This window comes from Nannobrachium achirus (assembly GCF_963921795.1).
Source record: "Nannobrachium achirus genome assembly, chromosome: 13".
Lineage (NCBI taxonomy): Eukaryota > Metazoa > Chordata > Actinopteri > Myctophiformes > Myctophidae > Nannobrachium > Nannobrachium achirus.
This window is the reverse complement of record NC_137833.1, coordinates 19,091,302-19,115,674: the sequence shown is the minus strand read 5'-3', so window position 1 is coordinate 19,115,674 and position 24,373 is coordinate 19,091,302. Positions and strand designations below refer to the sequence as shown.

Below are 24,373 nucleotides of genomic sequence, written 5' to 3'. Positions count from 1 at the left end.
TATATATTTTTTCTATTTCTATTTTCTTTAAACTTTCTATTGTTATGTTACATTTTAGCTATTATTTTCATGTTGCCAAAATTTCGAAGATCCAAAACCCAGGAATGTTATTATCTTTATACTTGTATATAATGGAATGTAACAATGAAGAATCTTGAATTTCGAGTCTTCTTCTCTTGAAACTGAACTATACTTTCAGTGCATCTTCTCATTCTAAGCCACTCTTTACACACACACACACACACACACACACACACACACACACACACACACACACACACACACACACACACACACACACACACACACACACACACACACACACACACACACACACACACACACACGTACACCTTTCTGAGCTCTTCTGATCTCAATGCTTGCTCACACGCGATGAGCTGTTGAGCTGTCACTCAAAAAGAACAGGAAAGCAATGTGTAAACCATTCTCGGGTGCAGTGCTAGATTTGGGGTGGGCTCAAGACAGGGAAGACAAATAGTACTAGTCCTGAGTTCACGGTGGAGGACAAACACAACACGAACCCACATTGAACCCAGCATCCCTCTTTTGGGCATGTCATTAAAGGTTAATATTTATAAATATGTTATCCATATCTTATAGATACCTTGTCATGATGTAACTCCAAATATTGGCCAGATATGTTCAATAGTTGCACAGTTGATTAGAAATTGATAATTCAAAAGATGCTGCCCAATGACCTACACTCTTTTAGCACACACACAAACACAAATAAAGCAATAACATTACAAAACCCAGCTTCAAGTATTTTTTTTTGTATTTATTATTTATTGTATAAAGATTCCAACTTTCTGTTGATTTATCTGCAGATACAGACTGGATCTTCTTCCTACAACAACTATTTAAGATATCTTGCCAATATTTGGAGTTACATAATGGTAAGGTAACTACACAACCCAAAACTCTACTAAAGTATCGTTTTGCTTAAGCAGCCAGGTTTACTCTGTCCATAGGCTGGCCCACAACAAATATCTCTTAAGTTTAATAATATTTTTAATTATATCTGATTTTCAAACCATATATTGTTTTTGTACTTTGCTCATGAAGTTGCTAGTGTAGGCATATATGAAGATGGTTGATATATATATAAAAAAAACATCTCATTCCCATAATCCCATACCCTCCATAGATATAAATGATATCAGATAGTAGCGAAAACAAGGGAAACTAATTGCATGGGAGCCCTGATGAATGAACTGTTGTAAGATAACCTGTGGATGGAATTCCTCTTTGCCATCCAAGCACTAAATATGTCTCCCTTAAACGAAACAGACAATACCCCAAACATCACAAGCTCATAAAGCACCCAAAGTGTCTCATGACCAAGGATGTTCAGGATCACTAGTTTGACCGTTGACTGTGCTTTGTTGGCCAACACACGCACGTACGCATGCACGCACACACACACTCCAAAAATCTAATCATGCGGATCTCGGCTCCACATGGAAACGGCTTGGCTCCAACAGGACGTAGGCCTTGCATGTGGCCAGCTTGTAACTTCAGTCATCTACCGTATGATGTTAGTCATTTGACAGTATCTATGAAGGGTCAGCTCGGTCAGAACCCTCTTGACTTGTATTATGAAATTAGAGTTAAATACCACTTTTTTCCAAATATTATGTGTAAAAATAAACAAGCAATCTCAAGCTTTTCAGTCCACTGGTTTGCGAGATTAGCTATACGGACAGACACACACACACACACACACACACACACACACACACACACACACACACACACACACACACACACACACACACACACACACACACACACACACACACGCAGACCTACCTACACATAAGACAGCCTCCTGCATAGCCACGCTGTGAAAATGTATGTGCCTTTTAATGAAGGGTCATTAAAAGGGAAAGGTAAAAAGGGTGAAAGGTAATGTTAGGGCATGTCCTCAAATGTCTGTCCTCATTTGTACTCAAACGTCTGTCCTCAATTGCCTCGCTTGTTGCAATGTTGTCTCATTACTTGATTGTTTCCTCTCTGCTTACATGCTTTTATGTTTTCACTTTTGAATGGCCTTTTAACATCCAGCTCGGGATGTATACTGTTGAAAATCTTTCGGGTTTCAATTTGGAAGGATTAGACCCTAGTTCCTTTGAAGACCTTTCCTCACCCAGGAGTCAGCCCTCCAGTCTTGACTCCAGTAACTTTACTGGCCTCCCGGCATGCTCATTTAGGCCCCTCCAAATGATCCACAATGTCTTCAATCACATGTCTCCCTTTGGCTTCAGAGTGCAAAACACTGACGTTGGCCTACAAGAAAACCAAAGGCACGGCACCCCCATACCTTAAAAGCCTGATTACAATCCTACGACACAGACAAGCTGTCTGAACCTTCCCTAAAACACCCGTGACAACACTCAACACGTCCCAGACTCTTCTCTCTCCTGGTTACCCCCAACCATTGCAAGATATGGCTACCATGATATGGCTATCATCTCTCATTCTCACGTTTTTTTTTTTTTTTTACTGAAGTTTGTATTCTTGACCACAATGTTAAGAATGTAATTGATTAAAAAAATAATATATATATATTATGTGTGTGTGTGTGTGTGTGTGTGTGTGTGTGTGTGTGTGTGTGTGTGTGTGTGTGTGTGTGTGTGTGTGTGTGTGTGTGTGTGTAATTGATTGAATTATTGATTGATTGAATACTTAATTAGTCAAAATATATAATAATAGTCTACTAATAAACAGCACAAAGGTATAGTAAAGCCTTTAGGTTAAAAGGATAACACAAAAAAGGCCTGGGGACTTTTTTTTGAATATTAACACATTAATACATGTAATCAACAAATACAAATAGCTATAATTACTGAGGAAGAAAAGGAAAAAGGATTTGGATTCATTGTTTACCTGCATGTACGTACGTATGTATGTATGTATGTGTATGTATAGTTTCATTTGCACATATTATTTCAATATTATTGTAGAAAATCCCCTCCCCTCCTGCTCCTGCTCTGCCCCAAGTGGGAGGAGCCCAATAGACTCACACTCAACTCACCTGATAAGATTGCCAATTAACACCACCTGCACTTAATTTCAGCTTGCCCTTTAAAAGGCAGCCATTCCACAGCAGTCAGACAGGAGCATGTGTTCATTTTGTTTGCTTTAGTTTGTTTCCTGAGTTCAGTTTTCCTTAGTTTGTTTCCTGTGTTGCCTTGATGCATTATTTAAAAAATCATCATCAGTTTACCATCTACCATTACCATGCCATCACCATCATAAGCTGTATGCCATGCCTTGCCTCATGTTAATACATTACACCATGTTAACTTTTATCTATCTGGTCCTATGGTCTTAACATTCTAATAGATGTTCTGGTGTCGAGTATACTATAGAACAAGCATTTTGTAGCCAACAACTTTTACACTGTCCTCAACTTTTACATGGTCCTTCGAGCCGGAATTACTTGACTATCAGGTATGGGCCAATTATATACTGACCAGATAGAGATCATGAGGCAAAACGCATGGCAACAGTACTGGAGCTACCAACAAACCTTTTATGGACAGCCAGCACCAAGCTATCATATAGCGCAGGCTAATGTAGCTAATGGCTACCCCCTGTCACAGAGTCCAGCTCCTATCCTGCCAGCTAACCAACCAGCCTATAACCAGCAGTACTGCTCCCAGCAGCCAGCCTACAACCAGCAGCAGTACAGCTCTCAGCAGCCAGCCTACAACCAGCAGCAGTACAGCTCTCAGCAGCCAGCCTACAACCAGCAGCAGTACAGCTCTCAGCAGCCAGCCTACAACCAGCAGCAGTACAGCTCTCAGCAGCCAGCCTACAACCAGCAGCAGTACAGCTCTCAGCAGCCAGCCTACAACCAGCAGCAGTACAGCTCTCAGCAGCCAGCCTACAACCAGCAGCAGTACAGCTCCCAGCAGCCGGCTCCCCAGCACCAGCAGCCCTCCTACCAGCCGGCCCCCCAGCAGCTTTCCTACCAGCCGGCCCCCCAGCAGCTTTCCTACCAGCCGGCCCCCCAGCAGCTTTCCTACCAGCCGGCCCCCCAGCAGCCCTCCTACCAGCCGGCCCCCCAGCAGCTTTCCTACCAGCCGGCCCCCCAGCAGCTTTCCTACCAGCCGGCCCCCCAGCAGCCCTCCTACCAGCCGACCCCCCAGCAGCTTTCCTACCTGCCGGCCCCCCAGCAGCCCTCCTACCTGCCGGCCCCCCAGCAGCCCTCCTACCTGCCGGCCCCCCAGCAGCCCTCCTACCTGCCGGCCCCCCAGCAGTCCTACCAGCTGCCCCCCCAGCAGTACCAGCCAGTGCCCGAACCTCCCCAGTCGACTCCCCCAGCAAACGGGCCCTCCCAGTCTTCGCCTCCACCCGGGCCTCCTCCCCAGCTGTCGACTCTCTCAGCACCCGGGCCCTCCCAGTCTCTGCTTCCACCCAGGCTTCCTTCCCAGACATCGCCACCTCCAGAGCCCCCCCTCCAGGTGCCGCCACCTCCAGAGCCCCCCCTCCAGGTGCTGCCACCTCCAGAGCCCCCCCTTCAGCTAGCACCAGCACCCGAGCCCCCCTTCCAGCTAGCACCAGCACCCGAGCCCCCCCTCCAGCTAGCACCAGCACCCGAGCCCCCCCTCCAGCTAGCACCAGCACCACAAACCCAGACGCCCCCTGCATCCCCTCCAGTGGTGCCTCCAGTCCCAGGGTCGTCTTCAGCCTCAGCTCTCCCGGTGGCACCCCCTGTCCCTAGAATGGTGCCTTCAGCCCTGGCTCCCAAACCCTCCCTGACACCAGCTCTTCTCCAAGCCCACTATGCACCACCACAATCACTGCAGCATGCCAAGGTGCACCCTGCACCCCCTCTGTCGCAGCCCCCAGCTCCCGGCCTGGCACCCAACCGACACCGCCCCCCAGACATTGACCCGAAGTGTCCCCGCCGGCATCGGTGGGCCTCATCGTGGCTCTACCCTCCAGGTCGCCCTCCAGACCCCCTGCCCAAGTGTTTGCAGCCACCTGAGTGGCCAACCAACAGACTCGCTCACCCTTCCCACCTGCTACGGTGTAGCTAGCCCTGAACTGACACTGGGAACAAGGGATTTTATTTATGATCAAATATGACTATATTTGATGGGGCGGCTGTAGAAAATCCCCTCCCCTCCTGCTCCTGCTCTGCCCCAAGTGGGAGGAGCCCAATAGACTCACACTCAACTCACCTGATAAGATTGCCAATTAACACCACCTGCACTTAATTTCAGCTTGCCCTTTAAAAGGCAGCCATTCCACAGCAGTCAGACAGGAGCATGTGTTCATTTTGTTTGCTTTAGTTTGTTTCCTGAGTTCAGTTTTCCTTAGTTTGTTTCCTGTGTTGCCTTGATGCATTATTTAAAAAATCATCATCAGTTTACCATCTACCATTACCATGCCATCACCATCATAAGCTGTATGCCATGCCTTGCCTCATGTTAATACATTACACCACGTTAACTTTTATCTATCTGGTCCTATGGTCTTAACATTCTAATAGATGTTCTGGTGTCGAGTATACTATAGAACAAGCATTTTGTAGCCAACAACTTTTACACTGTCCTCAACTTTTACAATTATATTGTTTCGATTATATTGTTTATATGCTATAGGTTCTTGGTTTAAATGGGTTTCTTGAGGCTCTACATTTTCTTTCTTGTGATTACCTTGCTTATTGTATGTCGCACTGGATAAGCATGTCTGCTAAATTGTAAATTGTAATTGTAAAATTAGCCATCTGGCACACTGGTACATTTACAGTGATGTTGAGTGCACTGTCCCTAAATCAAATAAATAAATACATACATGGCAACACTTTCTAGGAGCATTATATGCATTATAACCTCCTTATAACACTGTATAATTATAGTTAGTCTATTAACAATGATGATAAAATATTGAAAAGCATTAATAATTACTTATTTCTGGACACTATTTTTTTTAAGAATCAGTATAATTCTCAGTTATAATATATTACACAAAAGACATTATAATGCATTATCACTGCATTATAATGTGATTATAAGTGGTCTTTGGGTTATTAAATTAAATTAATTAAGATTAAGATTAATGGAGAAATAAAGCAGTGGTGTCATGTAACTAAGTACATTTACTGTACATTTATTGTACATTTTGCTATTTGAAAACTTTATTTACTAGTTTGTAGTAGATTTGGATTATTATTACAAAACATACACCAACCACTTCAGACCTACTGTATATACATTTAGGCCATTTGAAAATAGCCGACCCTATAAGCTCAATGCAACGCATGCCTCACGATGTGACGCAATGCGACCTTTACTTGTAGAGTATTTCTATTGCAGTATTGTTTTTAAGTAAAACATTTGAGTACTGTTTCCACCTGGTAGAAAGGCCTATTTACAACAACGGGGGGAAAAGCAACCCATCGAAGAGCATAGAATGAAATGAAGGTCATAGGCCAGGTTAATATGGCTTCATCTGTAAAGCGCTATCCGTGGTGCTGAATCTATAGGTTATTACATCACACCAGACACCCACAGAAGGACGGACCATTCCTGAATGGGGCGCGTAAACTTAATGTTTGATGAAAACCTACAACCAAACCAACAAGAAGTAGGCCAAAAAGTCTATAAGCAAACAAAGGAAGTGATGTAGGCCTACCAGTATAGGCTTAGGCTATACCAGAAAGTGTGCGCTAACTTCATTCAATATTTGAGAATAGCCTGCAGGGACCTTACAATGAAACAAGGCAATAACCGCTGATATTTTACTCATCCTTGATTAGATCATCTGAAATTGTATTTTAATTTGTCATTATTATTATATTGAACGAATTATCAAATTCCAGAGAGCCTATATTATAATATTTTGGTACTTACTTGATCAGTGCCGCAAGGTTTGAACTACGTACCCGTACACAACGGCCTATTAGTAATCAGAGAACAGCCAGCCCTATAGGCTACTATTGAATGTTGTATAAATTAATTAGTGAGATTATTGCGCAAGATCGTGGGGCTCTCCTCCTCCTGGTGGCTTGATAATATAACTACTTGTATGCAAAACTCTAAGCATATAATATCCACAACAAAGATACGTCTTTAATCAAAGGTATGTAGGCTAATGACATTTCAATTATGGGCTACAATAAAAACAGAATCATCTTCTTCACACTCACTGCCAGATCTAACTGCTGCAGATGTAGCTATCATAGCCTATAGCCTATCCCTTGCCGCAGCCAGTAGGCGTATAGCCCACTTGGCAACTGCTAGTTGATTGAGAGGAAACATGAGAAAATGAAAACCTTTTTATTGACACATTAAAATATAATTTTTAAAAATTAAATATATGAAATGTATTAAAATCCAACTATATATAGCCTATCTCAGCAAACAAATACGCAGCAATGTTTTATTTATTTTTTTATTTAATAAACTAACTAAATATAACAATGATATAATTACCTGTAGGCCTCATGCATCAATAAGGCGCTAACTTGTCGATATATACGGACAAATACGCAAATAATAATAATAATAATGCCATGAGAATATCTAAAGATATTTAGCCTATATGTTTGAAGATTAGCCTATTTATAGCCACAGAGGCACCATCAGCAAATATAAAATAATAATAATAAATATAAAATCCAATAAATCCATTCGTATAAGAGTAGCCTATAGCCTATATTATAATGGACAAAACAAAACGTAACCAAATGCTTTCAAAGTTAAATCGACAGGGATGATTTTACTGATACTACTTTAGAGTGTGATATAGGATCTGCTACTGTGCTTGGCAATAACACAGATTTCTCTCGCCTGTTACAACGAGAGAGGCGGGGAGGCAACATTGTGCAGTGTGTGCACACATTCAACCATTGAATTACAGGGCGCAACTACACACAGAGAGCGAGGGAGGGAGGGCCCTAGGGGAGGTGTAAAGTAACTACCTCAATTTACTTATAAGTATACTGGCCTACTTCACATTTTTTTAGGTATTTTATTGTACTCCACTACATCTAAGAGGAAAATATTGTACTTTTACTTCTACTACAATTATTTGAAACTTGTATAGTTACAAGTTACTTAGTAGATTTTGGTTATCATTACAAAACATACATTAAACACTTCAGCGTTCAGCTTGTAGCCCTTTGGCCATTTGAAAATAGCAGATCTACAAGCTCAAAATGCACCGCAATGTGATGCACTGTGAGCTTGCTAGATCTGCTATTTTCATAAACGTTTATACATTTGAAAACTACTTTTACTTTTGCCATTATTGGCACATTTTTCATGCATGCACTTTTATTCAAGTACATTTTGAATTCCGGAATTTTACTTGTAACAGAGTATTTAAAGCAGACTGTATTGATACTTTTACTTACTGTAAGTAAAACAAATGTGAGTAGCCTACTTTTTCCCCCAGTGATTGTGCACACATTCAACCAATGAATTACAGGGCGCAAAACAACTAGGATGCACACAGAGAGGGAGGGAGAGAGAGAGAGAGAGAGAGAGAGGGCGAGAGAGGGAGAGTGGGAGGGGGTGGGTGATGTGACACCCTATGCAACAAACCCACCCACTGTAACAAACCAGGACTCAGACGCTGACGAGACATGATGCTGCACTGTGTTGGATGAATGATAAAGCAAAGGCTATATGAGTAGAGAGAGAGAAACAGAGACAGAGAGGGATAAAGAGAGAGAGAGACTGACAGACAGAGACAGAGAGAGAGACAGAGAGAAGAAGAACATGGTCCAGTGCTTTCACGTATAGACCTCAAATGAAGCAGCTGTGATTTATTTCGGTCTACATTAAAGATTTGTTGAATGGGTTTTGTGTTGTTGGTCAACTGTCTTCAGGTCAAAATGTAACCCATATCAATTCATATGGACAACAACAAAAAGAAAAAGAAAAAACTGTCTGAGATGGGATGAAATAATTAAAATAACCAGCCTGGATCAGTCAAAACGCTGCTGCTGCTGCTATTTATCACCGAGGACATAAGGACTAACATCCAGGTACTCAACATCCTCCGATTATGTAATATTCATGATTATGAATTTGAGTCATTTGTATATCAGTTAGACCCATATACACTGACATAGCTAATCTGTGCATTTCATTATTCATCTCTTTAGGATCTACCATGGATGCTTTTTTGGATGAGATCAAGAAGCCATCGTCACTGTCTATATTGCTGGCATCCGTGACATTTCTGTTCTCCGTTCACCTGTGGCGCTGGTTCCGACAGAGCAGCATCCACTGTCCGCCCGGACCCTTCCCTTGGCCCATCATCGGGAACGCCGCGCAACTTGGAAAGGCGCCTCAACTCACCCTCACGCGCATGGCAAAGAAATATGGAAATGTCTTTCAGATCAAACTGGGCTGCCGGACTGTTGTGGTGCTGAACGGGGACTCGATCAGACAGGCGCTCATTAAAAGGGGAGCCGATTTTGCTGGCAGACCGGACTTTACCTCTTTCCAGTACGTCTCCAATGGTGACGGGCTTGCTTTCGCCACCGCCACTGAGTGGTGGAAAGTGCACCGAAAAGTGGCTCAGTCCACGGTTCGCATGTTCTCCACAAGCAACATCCACACCAAAAAGGCATTCGAAAACCACGTTATCTGTGAGGCGAGAGAACTGTTCCAGCGTTTCTTAAAAGAAACGCAGGCGCACCAGTATTTCTCACCGCTGACATATCTCGTGGTGTCGACTGCCAACATTATTAGCGCAGTATGTTTCGGAAAACGATATTCTTATGAAGACGAAGAGTTCAAGCAGGTGGTGGGTCGAAATGACCAGTTCACCAAAACCGTGGGCGCTGGGAGTATAGTGGACGTCATGCCCTGGCTCCAATACTTCCCCAATCCCATCAAAACTATCTTTGAGGACTTTAAAAGTGTCAATAGGGAATTTAGCGCATTTATTGGAGATAAAGTCACTGAACACAGAAAGAATTTCCAGTCAAGCGCAATTAGGGACATGACGGATGCGCTCATACTGGCATTGGACCAACTGAGAAAATCTGTCGGAGGTGTTCCCGTTGGAAAGGACTATGTGCCCCCCACTCTAACGGATATTTTCGGAGCAAGCCAAGACACCCTGTCGACGGCACTTCAGTGGATCATCCTGATACTTGTCAGGTAGGTATGCTAATAACACACGAGCCTATCATAATTTCTAAATAAATAAATACTTCTGAGATTTTAAGATAAGGTGGGCCTACATCATGATGCCATGGAAGTAGAGCTGAGCCATTGGTCAAACTAACAGGGTGGAGAGCTATCCTCTCCACCCTGTTAGTTATGTCCCCAAACTCCATAAACCTACACATGCAGATACAGTCAGGCACTGAGGCGCTGCAGTAATACTGTTATGTAATAATAACCAGGCAGGACCTAACACAACACCAGAGAGCAGTCAGAGCATGCATGCTGATGACCAGTGATGGAAAAAGTACTCACATATGTTACTTAAGTAAAAGTATCTCTTAAGTAATACTCTGTTACAAGTAAAGATCTGGAATACAACATTTACTAGTTGAGTATTGGTATAACAATGTACTTAAAAGTATACCAAAAGTAGAAAGTAGTCTACTAATCCTTGCATGTGCAGAATGTCCCATTTCAAGTTTTCAAATGTATAAAAATCTTTTGAAAATAGCAGATCTACAAGCTCACAGTGCGCATTGTGAGCCTGTAGATCGCTATTTTCATATGGTGGAAATGGATGTAAGTGGTTAATGTACACTGCATGCATGTTTTGTGATAATGATCAAAAGTAATTAGGAACTACATTTTTCAAATAAATGTAGTGGATTTAAAGTAAAATATTTGGAACCGAGATGTAGGCCTAGTGTCACGTGAAAAGTGATCATTAATTTGTGCCCATGTTAGCCCATAAACTTAAGTTTGTAACTTAAAGGAGTAGTTCACCCCCAAAATGACTTTTTTTCTATTGATTACTCATGCCATGGAGACTTTAGTTCAATAATATTTGTTTGTATTTGTCCCATTCCCAAGGCAAAAAAAACATTTTAGTAAATTTACCCCCATTGATTCCGGATCCGGAATCAATGGGAGCAAATTTAATCTTAGGAATGCGACAAAAAACTAAAAATATTATTGAGCTCAAGTCTCCATGGCATGAGTAATCAAAAAATAAGTCATTTTGGGGGTGAACTACTCCTTTAATGCAAGTTTATTATGAATATCTTCCCATCTCTGCTGTTCTGTACAGCATCTCAAATGACATTGGTGACTGATGGTCAGACACTTGAATAGAAAAGGCACAGCAGCAAGCAGCATAAAGAATGCACTTATTAGCACACAAATTAGTAAATAATATGGCCTATATAGGGCATAGCCGTGGCGGCCATTTTGTGGTGCAACCCAATTCATTATTCATATAACTACATTATAATTATATTTTATATAAATTATTTTAAGCCTGGAACCAAGCCATCCAGGCTCCCCATGTCAATCATGACCATTTGATTTTGAAAACCACGAAAAAAGGTATTTATTATATAGTAAAAATTAATATAATATAGTTAAATATTCAAATGTTGTTTGGTTCACCAGGAGGCTGGAAGGCTTGGTTCCACGCCAGGGACGGATTAACCCCTGCAAGGGGTTAGGCGCCCCCCATATTAACATATACATTTAATTTGAGTAAATTGTCAATGACCACACAGCCCAGTTCCCCCAAGGGTCCCTGAGAGCCAAGGGCCCCTGGCAATGGCCCCACTGGCCCAATGGTTAATCCAGCCCTGTTCCACGCTTAAAGTAACTAGCCCTTACCCATTCAAAGATATGAGCTCCAAAATGATGTGCAGTGTGTGGGTTATGGGATGTGCACTGTCCATACAGTATATGAGGGATGGAAAGTAACTTTAACTGGTGCTTGCATGATAATATGTAGGAGCATCAATGTAAGAAATACCCGTTTCGTTTAATGGCTACCCCCCCCCTCCCGCCCACCCGCCTGCGCACACACCCGCCTGCCTGCCTGCACACACACACACACACACACACACACACACACACACACACACACACACACACACACACACACACACACACACACACACACACACACACACACACACACACACACACACACACACACACACACACACACACACACAGAGAGCTGGTTAAACATGTTGCCTCATGCTAGATGCAGAATAGATGTGCCTCAAGCTAGATGCAGAATAGATAGTAGATACACCATAAAAATGCTAATATACAGCATACGATTTGTGAAAGTGACAAACGGGCTTCACAGTTATGTTAGGTGTGTTCATATGCTAATGGTGATGCGATTTCAGATCAATTGCTCCAGCCACTGAGGAGAAACGCTGTTTCAGACAGACAGACAGACAGACAGACAGACAGACAGACAGACACTCACTCACTCACTCAGACATTCGCAAAATTATAGTATACTAGCCCTTACCCGTTCAAAGACATGAGCTCCGAAATGATGTGCAGTGTGTGGGTTATGGGATGTGCACTGTGCACACAGTATATGAGGGATGGAAAGTAACTTTAACTGGTGCTTGCATGATGTAGGAGCATCAATGTAAGAAACCCGTTTCGTTTAATGGCTACAGAGATACTGTCCCCCCCCCCCCCCCCCAGCCCGCCCGCCCACCCGCCTGCACACACACCCGCCTGCCTGCACACACACACACACACACACACACAGAGCTAGTTAAACTTTTTGCCTCAAGCTAGATGCAGAATAGATGTGCCTCATGCTAGATGCAGAATAGATAGTAGATACAGCATAAAAATGCTAATATACAGCATACGATTTGTGAAAGTGACAAACGGGCTTCACAGTTATGTCAGGTGTGTTCATATGCTAATGGTGATGCGATTTCAAATCAATTGCTCCAGCCACTGAGGAGAAACGCTGTTTCAGACAGACAGACAGACAGACAGACAGACACTCACTCAGACAGACATTGGCAAAATTATAGTATAGATAGATGTACAGTATATAAACATCTTCGGAAATCTCTATGGGACAAATGAATGGGTTTTCGATCTGTGGCACCACAACATGGCCACCACTGCTATGCCCTAATATATTTATTAACACTATCAAACCTCATCTATAATAATTAGGTATGTGTTTTTTCTTTGGCTCGTGATAACTCTGAATCTACTAAAACTGTAGGTTTCGCCTGTCAATGTAGGCATCCTGAGCTGCAACTCCGTCTCCAGCAGGAGGTGGACAAGGTAGTGGGCCGCAGTCGTCTTCCCACCATCGAGGACCAGCAGGAACTCCCTTATGTCATGGCCTTCATCTACGAGGTGCTGCGCTTCACCAGCTTTGTGCCGCTCACCATCCCCCACTCTACCACCACGGAAACCTCCATCATGGGCTACACCCTACCAAAGAACACTGTGATCTTTGTCAACCAGTGGTCCATCAACCACGACCCGGCCATGTGGTCGCACCCGGAAACCATTTACCCGGAGCGCTTCTTGGACCAGGACGGAGGCCTGAACAAAGACCTGACGAGCAGCGTGCTCATCTTTTCTCAGGGGAAGCGGAGGTGCATCGGGGAGGACTTGTCCAAGATGCAGTTGTTCCTTTTCACTTCCCTGCTGGCTCATCAATGCCACATCACTGCAGACCCGACCAAGCAGCTCACTATGGACTATAACTATGGCCTGACTCTGAAGCCCCACCCCTTCTACATAGCAGTGTCTCTGCGAGACAACATGGATCTGCTGGACGAGGCCAGCAGGCAGTCAACGAACGGAGGGACCCGGGAGGACGTGGGTGGACATAGATCAGACTGACAAAGAAAAAAAAGTACATAAACATAATGTAGGCATATAACTACAACATAAACAATGAAGGTTGGAAGGACAATACACTGAAGAGACTCAGCACCTGCATGCAATCAGGTGTCGGCTAAATGACTTTGAAATATATATTTATAGGTAAGCTGAAAACTCAGGCAAAAGTCATTCTTTATACTCTGCTTCACAGGACTGAGTCTAGAGACACGGTTGCTTTTTCCAAGTATTGTGAAGACATTGGTCTCTCTCTCACTGGACCCAGTGTTTATGCTGTACCCTATACATGAAAGGAAAAAAGAAAACATCATGTACTGACGCCAATTGCATAATTAGGCTCGAGGCATGGTGATTCTTTCATTTGTCGCTCATGATACACTCAAACAAACAACACAACAAATGCAAATTGAATGAGGGTCTTGAATGAACTGAATGAATGGATTCCGGCCTATTTGGGAGTCAACGTATATGGTGTAATGGACCTGACAATGGTGTACTGTTAACTTGGACACTAAATAATTAGGACACGCTTTGGGTTTGTAAAGAACTGCATTCAAAAATCCACTAGTGAGATTCAGATATAAACATGACAGATATTACACTGTGGTTTCTGCAGTTAGGGGAGGATTCAAGTCGACTCCACTACAACATGGACATCAGAATGAACCCTATAGGGCACAGCAGTGGTGGCCACCGGTCCATTTTTTCCCATATGGGGCCTTTTCCACCAGCAAAGAACTGGTTTGGGTTCTTTCTCCCGCCTATGGGATGGCAACTTTCTTGGAACTGTGGTTCGTTCTTGCGAACTGGCCGCGAACCAACTTTTACCGTTCGGAACCACCTCGGTTCTCGGTGGAAAAGCTCACCTCTGGTTCATCCCATAACCGGGAGAAAGAACCTGAACCGGTTCTTTGCCGGTGGAAAAGGCCCCTATTTCCAATCAATTCCCTTCAATTATTTTAAGCCTAGAATCAAGCCATCCAGGGTTCTGGGGAATCATGACAATAACACATTTGATTCTGTAAAAAAATAATAATAAAAGAACATTCAATTGTATGAATAAATTAATAAATACCCTTTGTTTTTTCACATAATTAAATATTCTATGTTCATGATTCACCACTAGCCCAGATGGCTTAATTCTAAACTTAAAATAATCGATATAAATATTTTTGGAAATCTCGATGGGAAAAATTAATGAGCTGTGGATCGGTGGAACCACAAAATGGCCGCAACCGCTATGCTCTATACTGTATATCCATTTAACACAAGCTATAAACCATCTGTAAGGGCTTCCATCAGCCCAAAGCCCTTGAAATCTTTGCTGACCACGATTACCATAATCTCACCAAATACTAGCTAGAATAGCTGCTATAATAAATCCTGGCTAGTGTAAACACTGGAATTTACTCTGTAAAGTGCTATGGCAGAATACATATCATATTATCAAACTGAAATTCATTGAGCTTGTGTAAATTTAGCTATTGCAATGTTGGAACACCTCACATTGCATTCATACAATATCTAGTAATATAAATGTCAAGAGGGGAGCGTACCCATGTTCCCTCAGCTCTAGTACTATGTTCCCTCAACCTTAACCACTCTATTCTTAGAGAAACAGATTTGAATTGCAACTGTAGGCATCACTTATTCCGGTCTACACCAAATCTCTTGGCCAAAAATAGCCCTCAAGTTCACAATGTGTAGCGTTTGTGACATGTTGTGAACTTAGATCTGCTATTTTTGGCCTATGTTCCCCCACAATATGGATGCCAGGGTTCAAGTAGTTAAACCTAACACTAACACTAACCCCAAGCCCAATCCCAGCCCAAAACTGATGGATCGTCGGGCTAAGGGAATATAGGGCTGACTTCGTCACGACCATAAGCAATGCAATATTTCTATAACAGATAGAACTGATATGCACATATAGTGCTTCAATATTTAACCATGTGTCATCTGACAAACTACAAATGCATAGTTACTCAGGAATAAGGCCTATCACATGCCAAATGTTTTACCTATAATGCTTCTGAATGTTAATTAAAACATTATGGCCTAAACTTTGATCCAAAGGATTAGGCTAGAGCATATGGGCACCAAACATTAACCATTAACTGGCTGCGTATGTAGCTTACGAATGTTGCTAGTCTGTGAACTGCTGTACTATGTATATATGAAATGACTAATGTTAGATCTATATTAGATCAGTGTTATTAAAACATATTTTTTGTGACACAATTATTTCGCTCATGTTCAACTGCATATATAAGCTTGAATGTCCAAGAAGCTGCTCTTTGAAAACACATTATACCCTGTTATTTAAGTTCCTTAGTCAGAAGATTCCAGTTACAGTACCAAATTATTTCATCTGCAGTTTTGAAACAAATACAGAATATTATCAGCAATTAAAGTACGCAGACAAATCCTGAATGTTAATTTAAATGAGTGTCAAAATTGAGCCTTACAGAGTCAGTCTTTACACTCACACAATTGAATTAACGCTCAGGATTTTGCAGTGTATAATTGGAACAGCAGGGTAAAAATGGAGTGTTTTTTTTTTATCTTTGTTTGTACCTTCATCTAATTTGTGTCTCTAATCAAAAGATGCATACAATACATACTGTGACACAGATAAGTACTGCCAGGCATTGGACATCCTGCTAATTCATGGTAGAAAAATATCAGTTGGGGAATTTCAGATAATGTTAAAACCCCGGAGATAGATTACAAGCACCAGGCTCATCTCTGGCTCTGGCTGTGGAAAGCTACATTTGCATTATCTCAAAATGTGCCACTCCCCTCTATTACTCTCAAAATGTGGAAGAAATAGCTGTATCCAACAACATTTAAAGGGCAATCACGGTGTATGGCTATAACACTTTATGTAGTTCCCTTGATAAGTTCAGACAAAGAAATGTGTGACTCTGTTAAGTCAGTGCCCCATTCAATAGGAAAGGAACAGCTCCAGGCTGTTACTAAAATGCCTGGAGCTAGGCTGTTATATATGTGTGACAATTAAAATTATGAATTTATGAAATTAATTATTACTCTTTGGTTTCTACAATAGCCTTCCTTGAAAATGTTCTCAAATTGTATACATGAATTCTTAAAACTTAAAAAAAAAAAAGGTTATGAGAGCAGAATAGAAATCCTGCAAAACAAGATTTTAGACCCTCGGTTTCACGTTTGTGATCATTTAGTATTGTTAGAAGGCCCTCATTTGTGACACTGTTTCAAGCCACCACGTTGAACTAACGTATTTGAGTCGTTTATCTCTATTTGTAGAATACATGGTTGATTAAAAACACGTCAACCCTCGTCCCTCTGTGCCTCAACTACAATGTACTTCTAGTCATAATTCTTGCATCCTTTGTCAGATAACACAAATCAGATGAGTACAGCAAAAGGACAATATTCACTGTATAGCGATAAAGCTTTTACTGTAGCTGTATTGTACAGCTGTGATGTTATTCTTCAGAGTATTTCTTCATATCCTCTTTCTTGAGAGGACAACCTAACTTGTTTTGAGTGATATTGTACAGTAATACTAAATAAACATATTTTATTCATTATTTTGTATTTCTTTGATGACATTTTCTGAATGTTTAACACAAGAATATTATTTCTGGGAGGTAAGCATAATACAAAGGGGTTTCTGTTATTCAATCATAAATAAGGAAATCACATGCATTTCAATTATTTTCATTAAACATCATATTCTAAGAGATTCTGGGATTTTTCAAAATCATCTGGTTTCACCTGCATATCTTAAGGCTTAGTGTTATAACCTTCAACTTGGCTGCATAGTAGCTTCAATAGAATGGATTCTGTCTGTAAAGCAAACAAATGTACAGTATACTGTAGTAATTTTCCATCACAATCCGCGGTTGATGGTTGATAAGGCTGATTAACATGTCTCATTCACTGTCAAGAGGGAGTTGAGAAGATGTGTACTGTATTTCGGGCACTGTGCCAGGTCAGGTGGGAACAAAAGGGAAGTGCTTGGGAGAGCCCTTTCCCCTATGCCTTTCCCTGTGTGGCGTTTTATCTTGGCGTCCCAGAACATCCTGTCCTTGATCAGCGAGAGGTTCTCTGCCAGTTAAACTAGTCAAGTTAGTGTGCGTGACAAATTCAGATAAAGCTAGTTGATTTCTGATAAGACACTCAGTGTTTTCCCCATCTTTCTACCACCTTCCACTAGGGAAAGTAATGTGTGGAATCTGGGGACAATTTCTGTTGGGATCCTGGCTTGCTGCAGCCAGGATTAGCCTGGTAGTAGAGACCTGCCACTTGTATGTTTAATATGAATACTATGTCATCTTGACTTTGAGAAATGCATTACCGCTCTACAACATTACAAGGCTAGCTTTTATTAGTTTTCCCTCTTGAATCACAGGAAGCTGCAGCAACAACTCCCAGTGCATGAGCATTAATTACTGAGAAATGAAACTGGCCTAACACCTGTTTATGCACAAGACTTTCCCAAGTAAACAGAGTTTATGAGAGAGAATGTAATGATGGTCACTTACTGTATATGTGTTTGAGGAGTTTAGGAGATTGTTAATTTGTCCATTTGTAACCCTGAGAGTATACAAATGTAACATGTGGTTATATTTCAGAGTAAAATAATACTGCAATCTATATGTAAGAGGTGGTGGGGGAGCCCAGAGCAGGCAGCGGCAGCCTAGCAGAGCCTATGGTAAGGGGACTTCCCGTGGGATCAAACAGAGTTCACGTTTGTTCACATTGCAAGGTGTGTGTCCATGCCCAGGCTTCAAAATAACTAAGATAATCTCTTGTGGTGCTGTACAACGGGACTGTGTTGGACCCACAACCGACACATACTGTATTAGCAGAGCAGAGTGTGCCAGACGACCGAGACGACAGATCCTGGTATACACACGCCTCAGGCCTAGGAGGCTGAACTGGTGACGCACAGGACTGTGGTCTGTAGAGCAGCCACATCAGACAAAATTTCAGCAATTTTGCATTTTCTTCAAAGCACATCCCTGCTACTACAAAACTCATACAAATGGGTACATACAGTACTATCTGTGGAGTTGTGATAAAGATGTATCAGTCAGATTTCACAGTGACGACCAATTGGCTATGACTGCCTTCAAACTTTGCCGGCCCTGGGTAGGAAACCTGGCCTGGCTGGGAGTGCATGGCACGAGATGCATAACAGAAATGTCCCAGTGTGCATGCATGCTGTGTGTTTTGGTATGAGCCTTTTTTCATATGATGCGGTGTGAACAAATCACCTAACTTGATCTGCGTCAGTGACGAATGAGGTTTCAGAATGACAGGACCTTAATTGCAGCCAGATATAAACATCATTAATTTGAACAAATAACATATTTATTTTTGTAAACGTCTTAATTTAATTATGTTAAGTTTGTCAGAGGCTAAAACAATCTCTGACAGAGAACTGAGTTCTTGCAAGACTACACAAACAGCGGTGTTAATTCGGAGGCAACCTCTTTAGAATGATTCCACCGTGGCAAAGAAATACATAAAACTGAGACATGACTAGACTGGAAGGAAGTTAGGTTGAATCAGATCCAGTGGCAAATCCTAATAAACCTGGCACAATTTACAATATATGTCTGCAAAAAAAGGAAGGTGGGCCTTAAAACTACAACATCACTCAAAGTCACACATGAACCTGCCTGTTGTTCTATTGGTTTTGGACTTGGACCAATGTCAATATTTGGTTTTATAATAAAGCAGAATAAAATCCCCCATAACATTTTAATCATGCACTCAAATTAACTACTGCCATAGATATAAAAAAAATAAGTATTTAATTTTAATTTTGCTGGATGGAAAATAACCATTATATAATAAAATACTTAAACATACTGAAATAGTGTTTTGTGTACTTAACTCATTAACTGCCAAAAACGTGAATCCCTTAAAAATCCCGTTGTCCCACCCTGCCACGCCCGTGAATCCCGTGAATAAAAAAAAAAAAAAAAAAAAAAAGTTTTTTTTTTTTTTTTTTTAATTTTTTTGGACCCCAAAAACGTTAGTAGGCATGATAGCGATCGCGAAATTGCTTGTTTAACCCCCATACAACCCCCATACAACTCAGGTAGCAGACCTCCAAGCTCACAACAGTGTAAAACATAATGGCTGCTATCTCATGAATGCCTGAACGGATTTCCATTCGGATTTTTTTGTTTGAAAGCTGTGAGCAATGTGGACACACGTGGTGCATTATCTAGGCATGGGTGTGCATGATCCGTGCACTATGAATTACATGGAAGTCTATGGAGACGAATGGCAGTTAAAGAGTACGAAGGTATTGTTAAATGGCAGCATATGAGTTAAGGAGTAGTTCACACCCCCATTGATTCCGGATGGAGACCCAAATGCATTTGGGTCATCCAGAATCAATGGTTGTACATTTATTGCGACCAAAGGTTGCAGTTTACCATGAGAAATGTCGCAGCTTGTCTCCGTCTGTGTCAGTCAGTACATATTTTTACAGTCTATGGGTTGGTTCCCTTGTCACTGTGACATCACAGGTGATATCACAGTTAACATCACCTATGTAAAAGTCCATATATGGGTATTCTCCAAAATCCCCCTTATGCCCATATATGGAGATCCCCAGGCATCAAACCCAGGTCCTAACTTGCCAAGGCCCTGCTTGGCGTTACTAATTGTCTCCACCAGCCGAAGGCATGGGGGAGAGTATATTTGTCTCCACCAGCCGAAGGCTTGGGGGAGAGTATGTTTTCCCCTTCGTCCGTCCGTGTGTGCGTGCGTCCGTGCGTGCGTGCGTCCGTCCGTCCGTGTGTCCTCGCAGTTTGTGTGCAGCTAATCTCAGTCGCCGTTGGCCCGGTCGCTGCCAAAGTGAGCACACACATTCCCTGGATGCCAATCTAGAACCTCTGCCCTAAATTTTTCAAATGGGCCTTTTCTAGCGCCACCTAGTGGCCGATGTTCGCAAAACACATTTCTGTGCACTACTCTTACAGATTTTGTCCAAAAATCCTACAAATCGGTAGGCAGTATCTCGACAGTCATGTGATCGACTCAGATCTGTCCGATTTTGCATATTCCTTCCTGATTGGCTAAGATTGGCTTCCAAAGTTTGTAGGATTGAGCCGTTTTGAACAAAATGCCTCAAATCCCAAACGCAAAGTGCAATTATCATGAAATCGCGCACACACGTTCCCACTAGGCCGAGGAAGAAATGCCACTTAATTATTTTTAAATCAGCCTCATGGTGGCGCTATAACAGGCCGATTTGTGGTTTTACCTATAACTCCACCGATCAGTTTCAAACTTTGTAAGCGCACTCCCTAGAGGCTAAGGATAAACCTTTGCCCTGCATTTTTCACATCAGCCTTTTATAGCGCCACCTTTGGGCAGACTTATGTAAAACACATTTTTGCATATTACTCCTTGAGATTTTATCCAAAAATCACGCAAATCGGTACACAGTATCTCTATAGTCATGTGATCAAGTCTGATCGGTCTGATATTTCATATTCCATCCTGATTGGCTAATATTAGCTTCCAAAGTTTGCAGGATTGCTCCGCTTTTGAACAAAATGCTTCAAATCATCAACGCAGCTTGCGATTACCGTGAAATTTGCCACACATATTCCCACTAGGTCAAGGAACAAATGCTACCTTTTTTCACATTGGCCTGTTATAGCGCCACCAGCAGGTAGAGTTTAGCAAAACACATTTTTGGAACACAATGCTTCAAATCATGCATGCAGCGTCCGATTTCCATGAAAGATCTATGGTGAAGAACATATGCCACCCTTTTTACATTGGCCTATTATACAGTAGCACCACCAGGACATACGGCCTGGTGGAGACCTGTGCTCGGAAGAGCACTGCTTCTAGTTTCCCCTTCGTCCGTCCGTGCGTCCGTCCGTGCGTCCGTGTGTCCTCGCAGTTTGTGTGCACCTAATCTCAGTCGCCGTTAGCCCGGTCGCTGCCAAAGTGAGCACACACATTCCCTGGATGCCAATCTAGAACCTCTGCCCTAATTTTTTCAAATGGGCCTTTTCTAGCGCCACCTAGTGGCCGATGTTCGCAAAACACATTTCTGTGCACTACTCTTACAGATTTTGTCCAAAAATCCTACAAATCGGTAGGCAGTATCTCGACAGTCATGTGATCGACATGGATCTGTCCGATTTTTCATATTCCTTCCTAATTGGCTAAGATTGGCTTCCAAAGTTTGTAGGATTGAGCCGTTTTGATCAAAATGCCTCAAATCCCAAACGCAAAGTGCAATTATCATGAAATCACGCACACACGTTCCCACTAGGTCGAGGAAGAAATGCCACTTCAAATTTTTTTAATCAGCCTCATGGTGGCGCTATAACAGGCCGATTTGTGGTTTTACCTATAACTCCACCGATCAGTTTCAAACTTTGTAAGCGCACTCCCTAGAGGCTAAGGATAAACCTTTGCCCTGCATTTTTCACATCAGCCTTTTATAGCGCCACCTTTGGGCCGACTTATGTAAAACACATTTTTGGATATTACTCCTTGAGATTTTATCCAAAAATCATGCAAATCGGTACACAGTATCTCTATAGTCATGTGATCAAGTCCGATCTGTCTGATATTTCATATTCCATCCTGATTGGCTAATATTAGCTTCCAAAGTTTGCAGGATTGATCCGTTTTTGAACCAAATTCCTCAAATCATCAACGCAGCCTGCGATTACCGTGAAATTTGCCACACATATTCCCAGTAAGTCAAGGAACAAATGCTACCTTTTTCACATTGGCCTGTTATAGCGCCACCAGCAGGTAGACTTTAGCAAAACACATTTTTGGAACACAATGCTTCAATCATGCATTCAGCGTCCGATTGCCATGAAAGATCTAAGGTGAAGAACATATGCCACCCTTTTTACATTGGCCTATTATACAGTAGCACCACCAGGACAAACAGCCTGGTGGAGACCTGTGCTCGGAAGAGCACTGCTTCTAGTTAACATATGTTTTATGCCCATATATGGAGATCGCTGTCCGAATGTCATCAATATTAAGGACATATCTGGGAATGCCCATATTTGGTAATGCCCATATACTGGTAACTGGTCCGATATACTGTACATTCTTGGCCAGATGGCCAAGAATTGGCCCTTTAGGGCGGGGTCGCACGTCGCCCTGAGCCATCATACTAGTTATAATCAAATTAATGTCTTAGGAAAGCGACACAAACAAAAACATATTATTGAACTCAAGTCTCCATGGGATGAGTAATCGATAGAAAAAATACATTTTGGGGTTGAATTACTCCTTTAAATGCTCAATCAATTATGTAATTTCAATAACTTTCATCCCCAGGCTTACTACTGCTAAATATACAGTAGCCTGTAACACTCTTTAGATGCAAGTAACCACCTGACATCCTGTTGGGCCCAGTGCATTTGCTGTGAATGTAGCAGATAGCTGTTCTATACAACTTGTGAATGTACTTATTAGCTTGATAGCCTGAGACAGTGGCATCTTGTGGTGTTGAGGCAGGGCGGAGGTCAAATGGTAAATGGTGCATTTATAGCACCTTTATCCAAAGCTTCTCCTCCATGCAACTATTGCCCTGTAGTTGATAAACTGTGCAATGTAAAAATGGCTTTTCTTGCAAATCTCTTAGTTACACCAACCCATTTTCTTTTTCAAATGCAGATATAGAATGGGGGGGAGGTGACATTCAGAAAATGTTCTGACCAGCTGGGAATCAAACTGAGGCTTGCTGATAAGGAACAGTGCACCCATCAACACCCAGCTATTCTTTCGCCCAACACCAACAATGTTGTGAAGTAGTGTTGGCCACATTGGTCAAGTTTATAAATATCACTATGCCTGCCTCGACACAGCACACCGATGTAGGGTTGGGTACAGAAACTCTGTGGCAGTATATAACCGGTTGTTATACAGCATGTCCGGACCGGTACTTACCGGACCGAATCACAACGCAAATATAGGTGCTTCGTTTTGGAGCCACTTAAATGTCAATTTGCCCCCCGGTGCTCTAAAACAGACATTACAGGCAAAGGAAGGATCAGCATGTGTAGGCGTAAACAACATTACACTGATCTGGCTCTGACAACAGCATGTGCTGTAAGTTACCATAGCTTGCTTGATACAGTAGCTTAAACATGGTTACAGAAAATGCCTAAAAAAAGCTAACCAATGCTGTATTGCATAATTCAATCAAATCAAGGAGAAACTCATTCACTCGACCTCTTCTTGACAGCTCAGCGCCTAGGTGCCGTGCAATAAAAATATATTTCTTCTAAAAACGATATTGTTTTTTCAAAAAGAAAGTTTAGATAATTTGCATTATAGTTTTGTATTTTCAAATTACCAATTACTTTATTACCTAATAATTTAATACATTTGCTCACACCAGTATATATTTTATTTTCATGAGCAAGTATTTGTAACGAGATATTTTGACAACTAGCGGGTCCACCTGAATCAACAAACAAAAAGGTTTGCAAACAAACAATCATGTAAATGTGAATCATACCAAGCATTGTACA

General features: G+C 41.9%; 1 protein-coding gene across 1 annotated transcript; it reads left to right on the top strand.

Annotated features, from left to right (window-relative positions):
- Positions 1-8,424: 8,424 nt before the first annotated feature.
- On the top strand, positions 8,425-17,166 carry cyp1b1 (cytochrome P450, family 1, subfamily B, polypeptide 1). Its single transcript, XM_080739932.1, has 3 exons — positions 8,425-9,031; positions 9,152-10,157; positions 13,223-17,166. The coding sequence occupies exons 2-3, from the start codon at positions 9,160-9,162 to the stop codon at positions 13,833-13,835; spliced, it is 1,611 nt and encodes a 536-aa protein (XP_080596058.1). The 5' UTR covers positions 8,425-9,031; positions 9,152-9,159; the 3' UTR covers positions 13,836-17,166.
- The last annotated feature ends 7,207 nt before the right edge of the window (positions 17,167-24,373 follow it).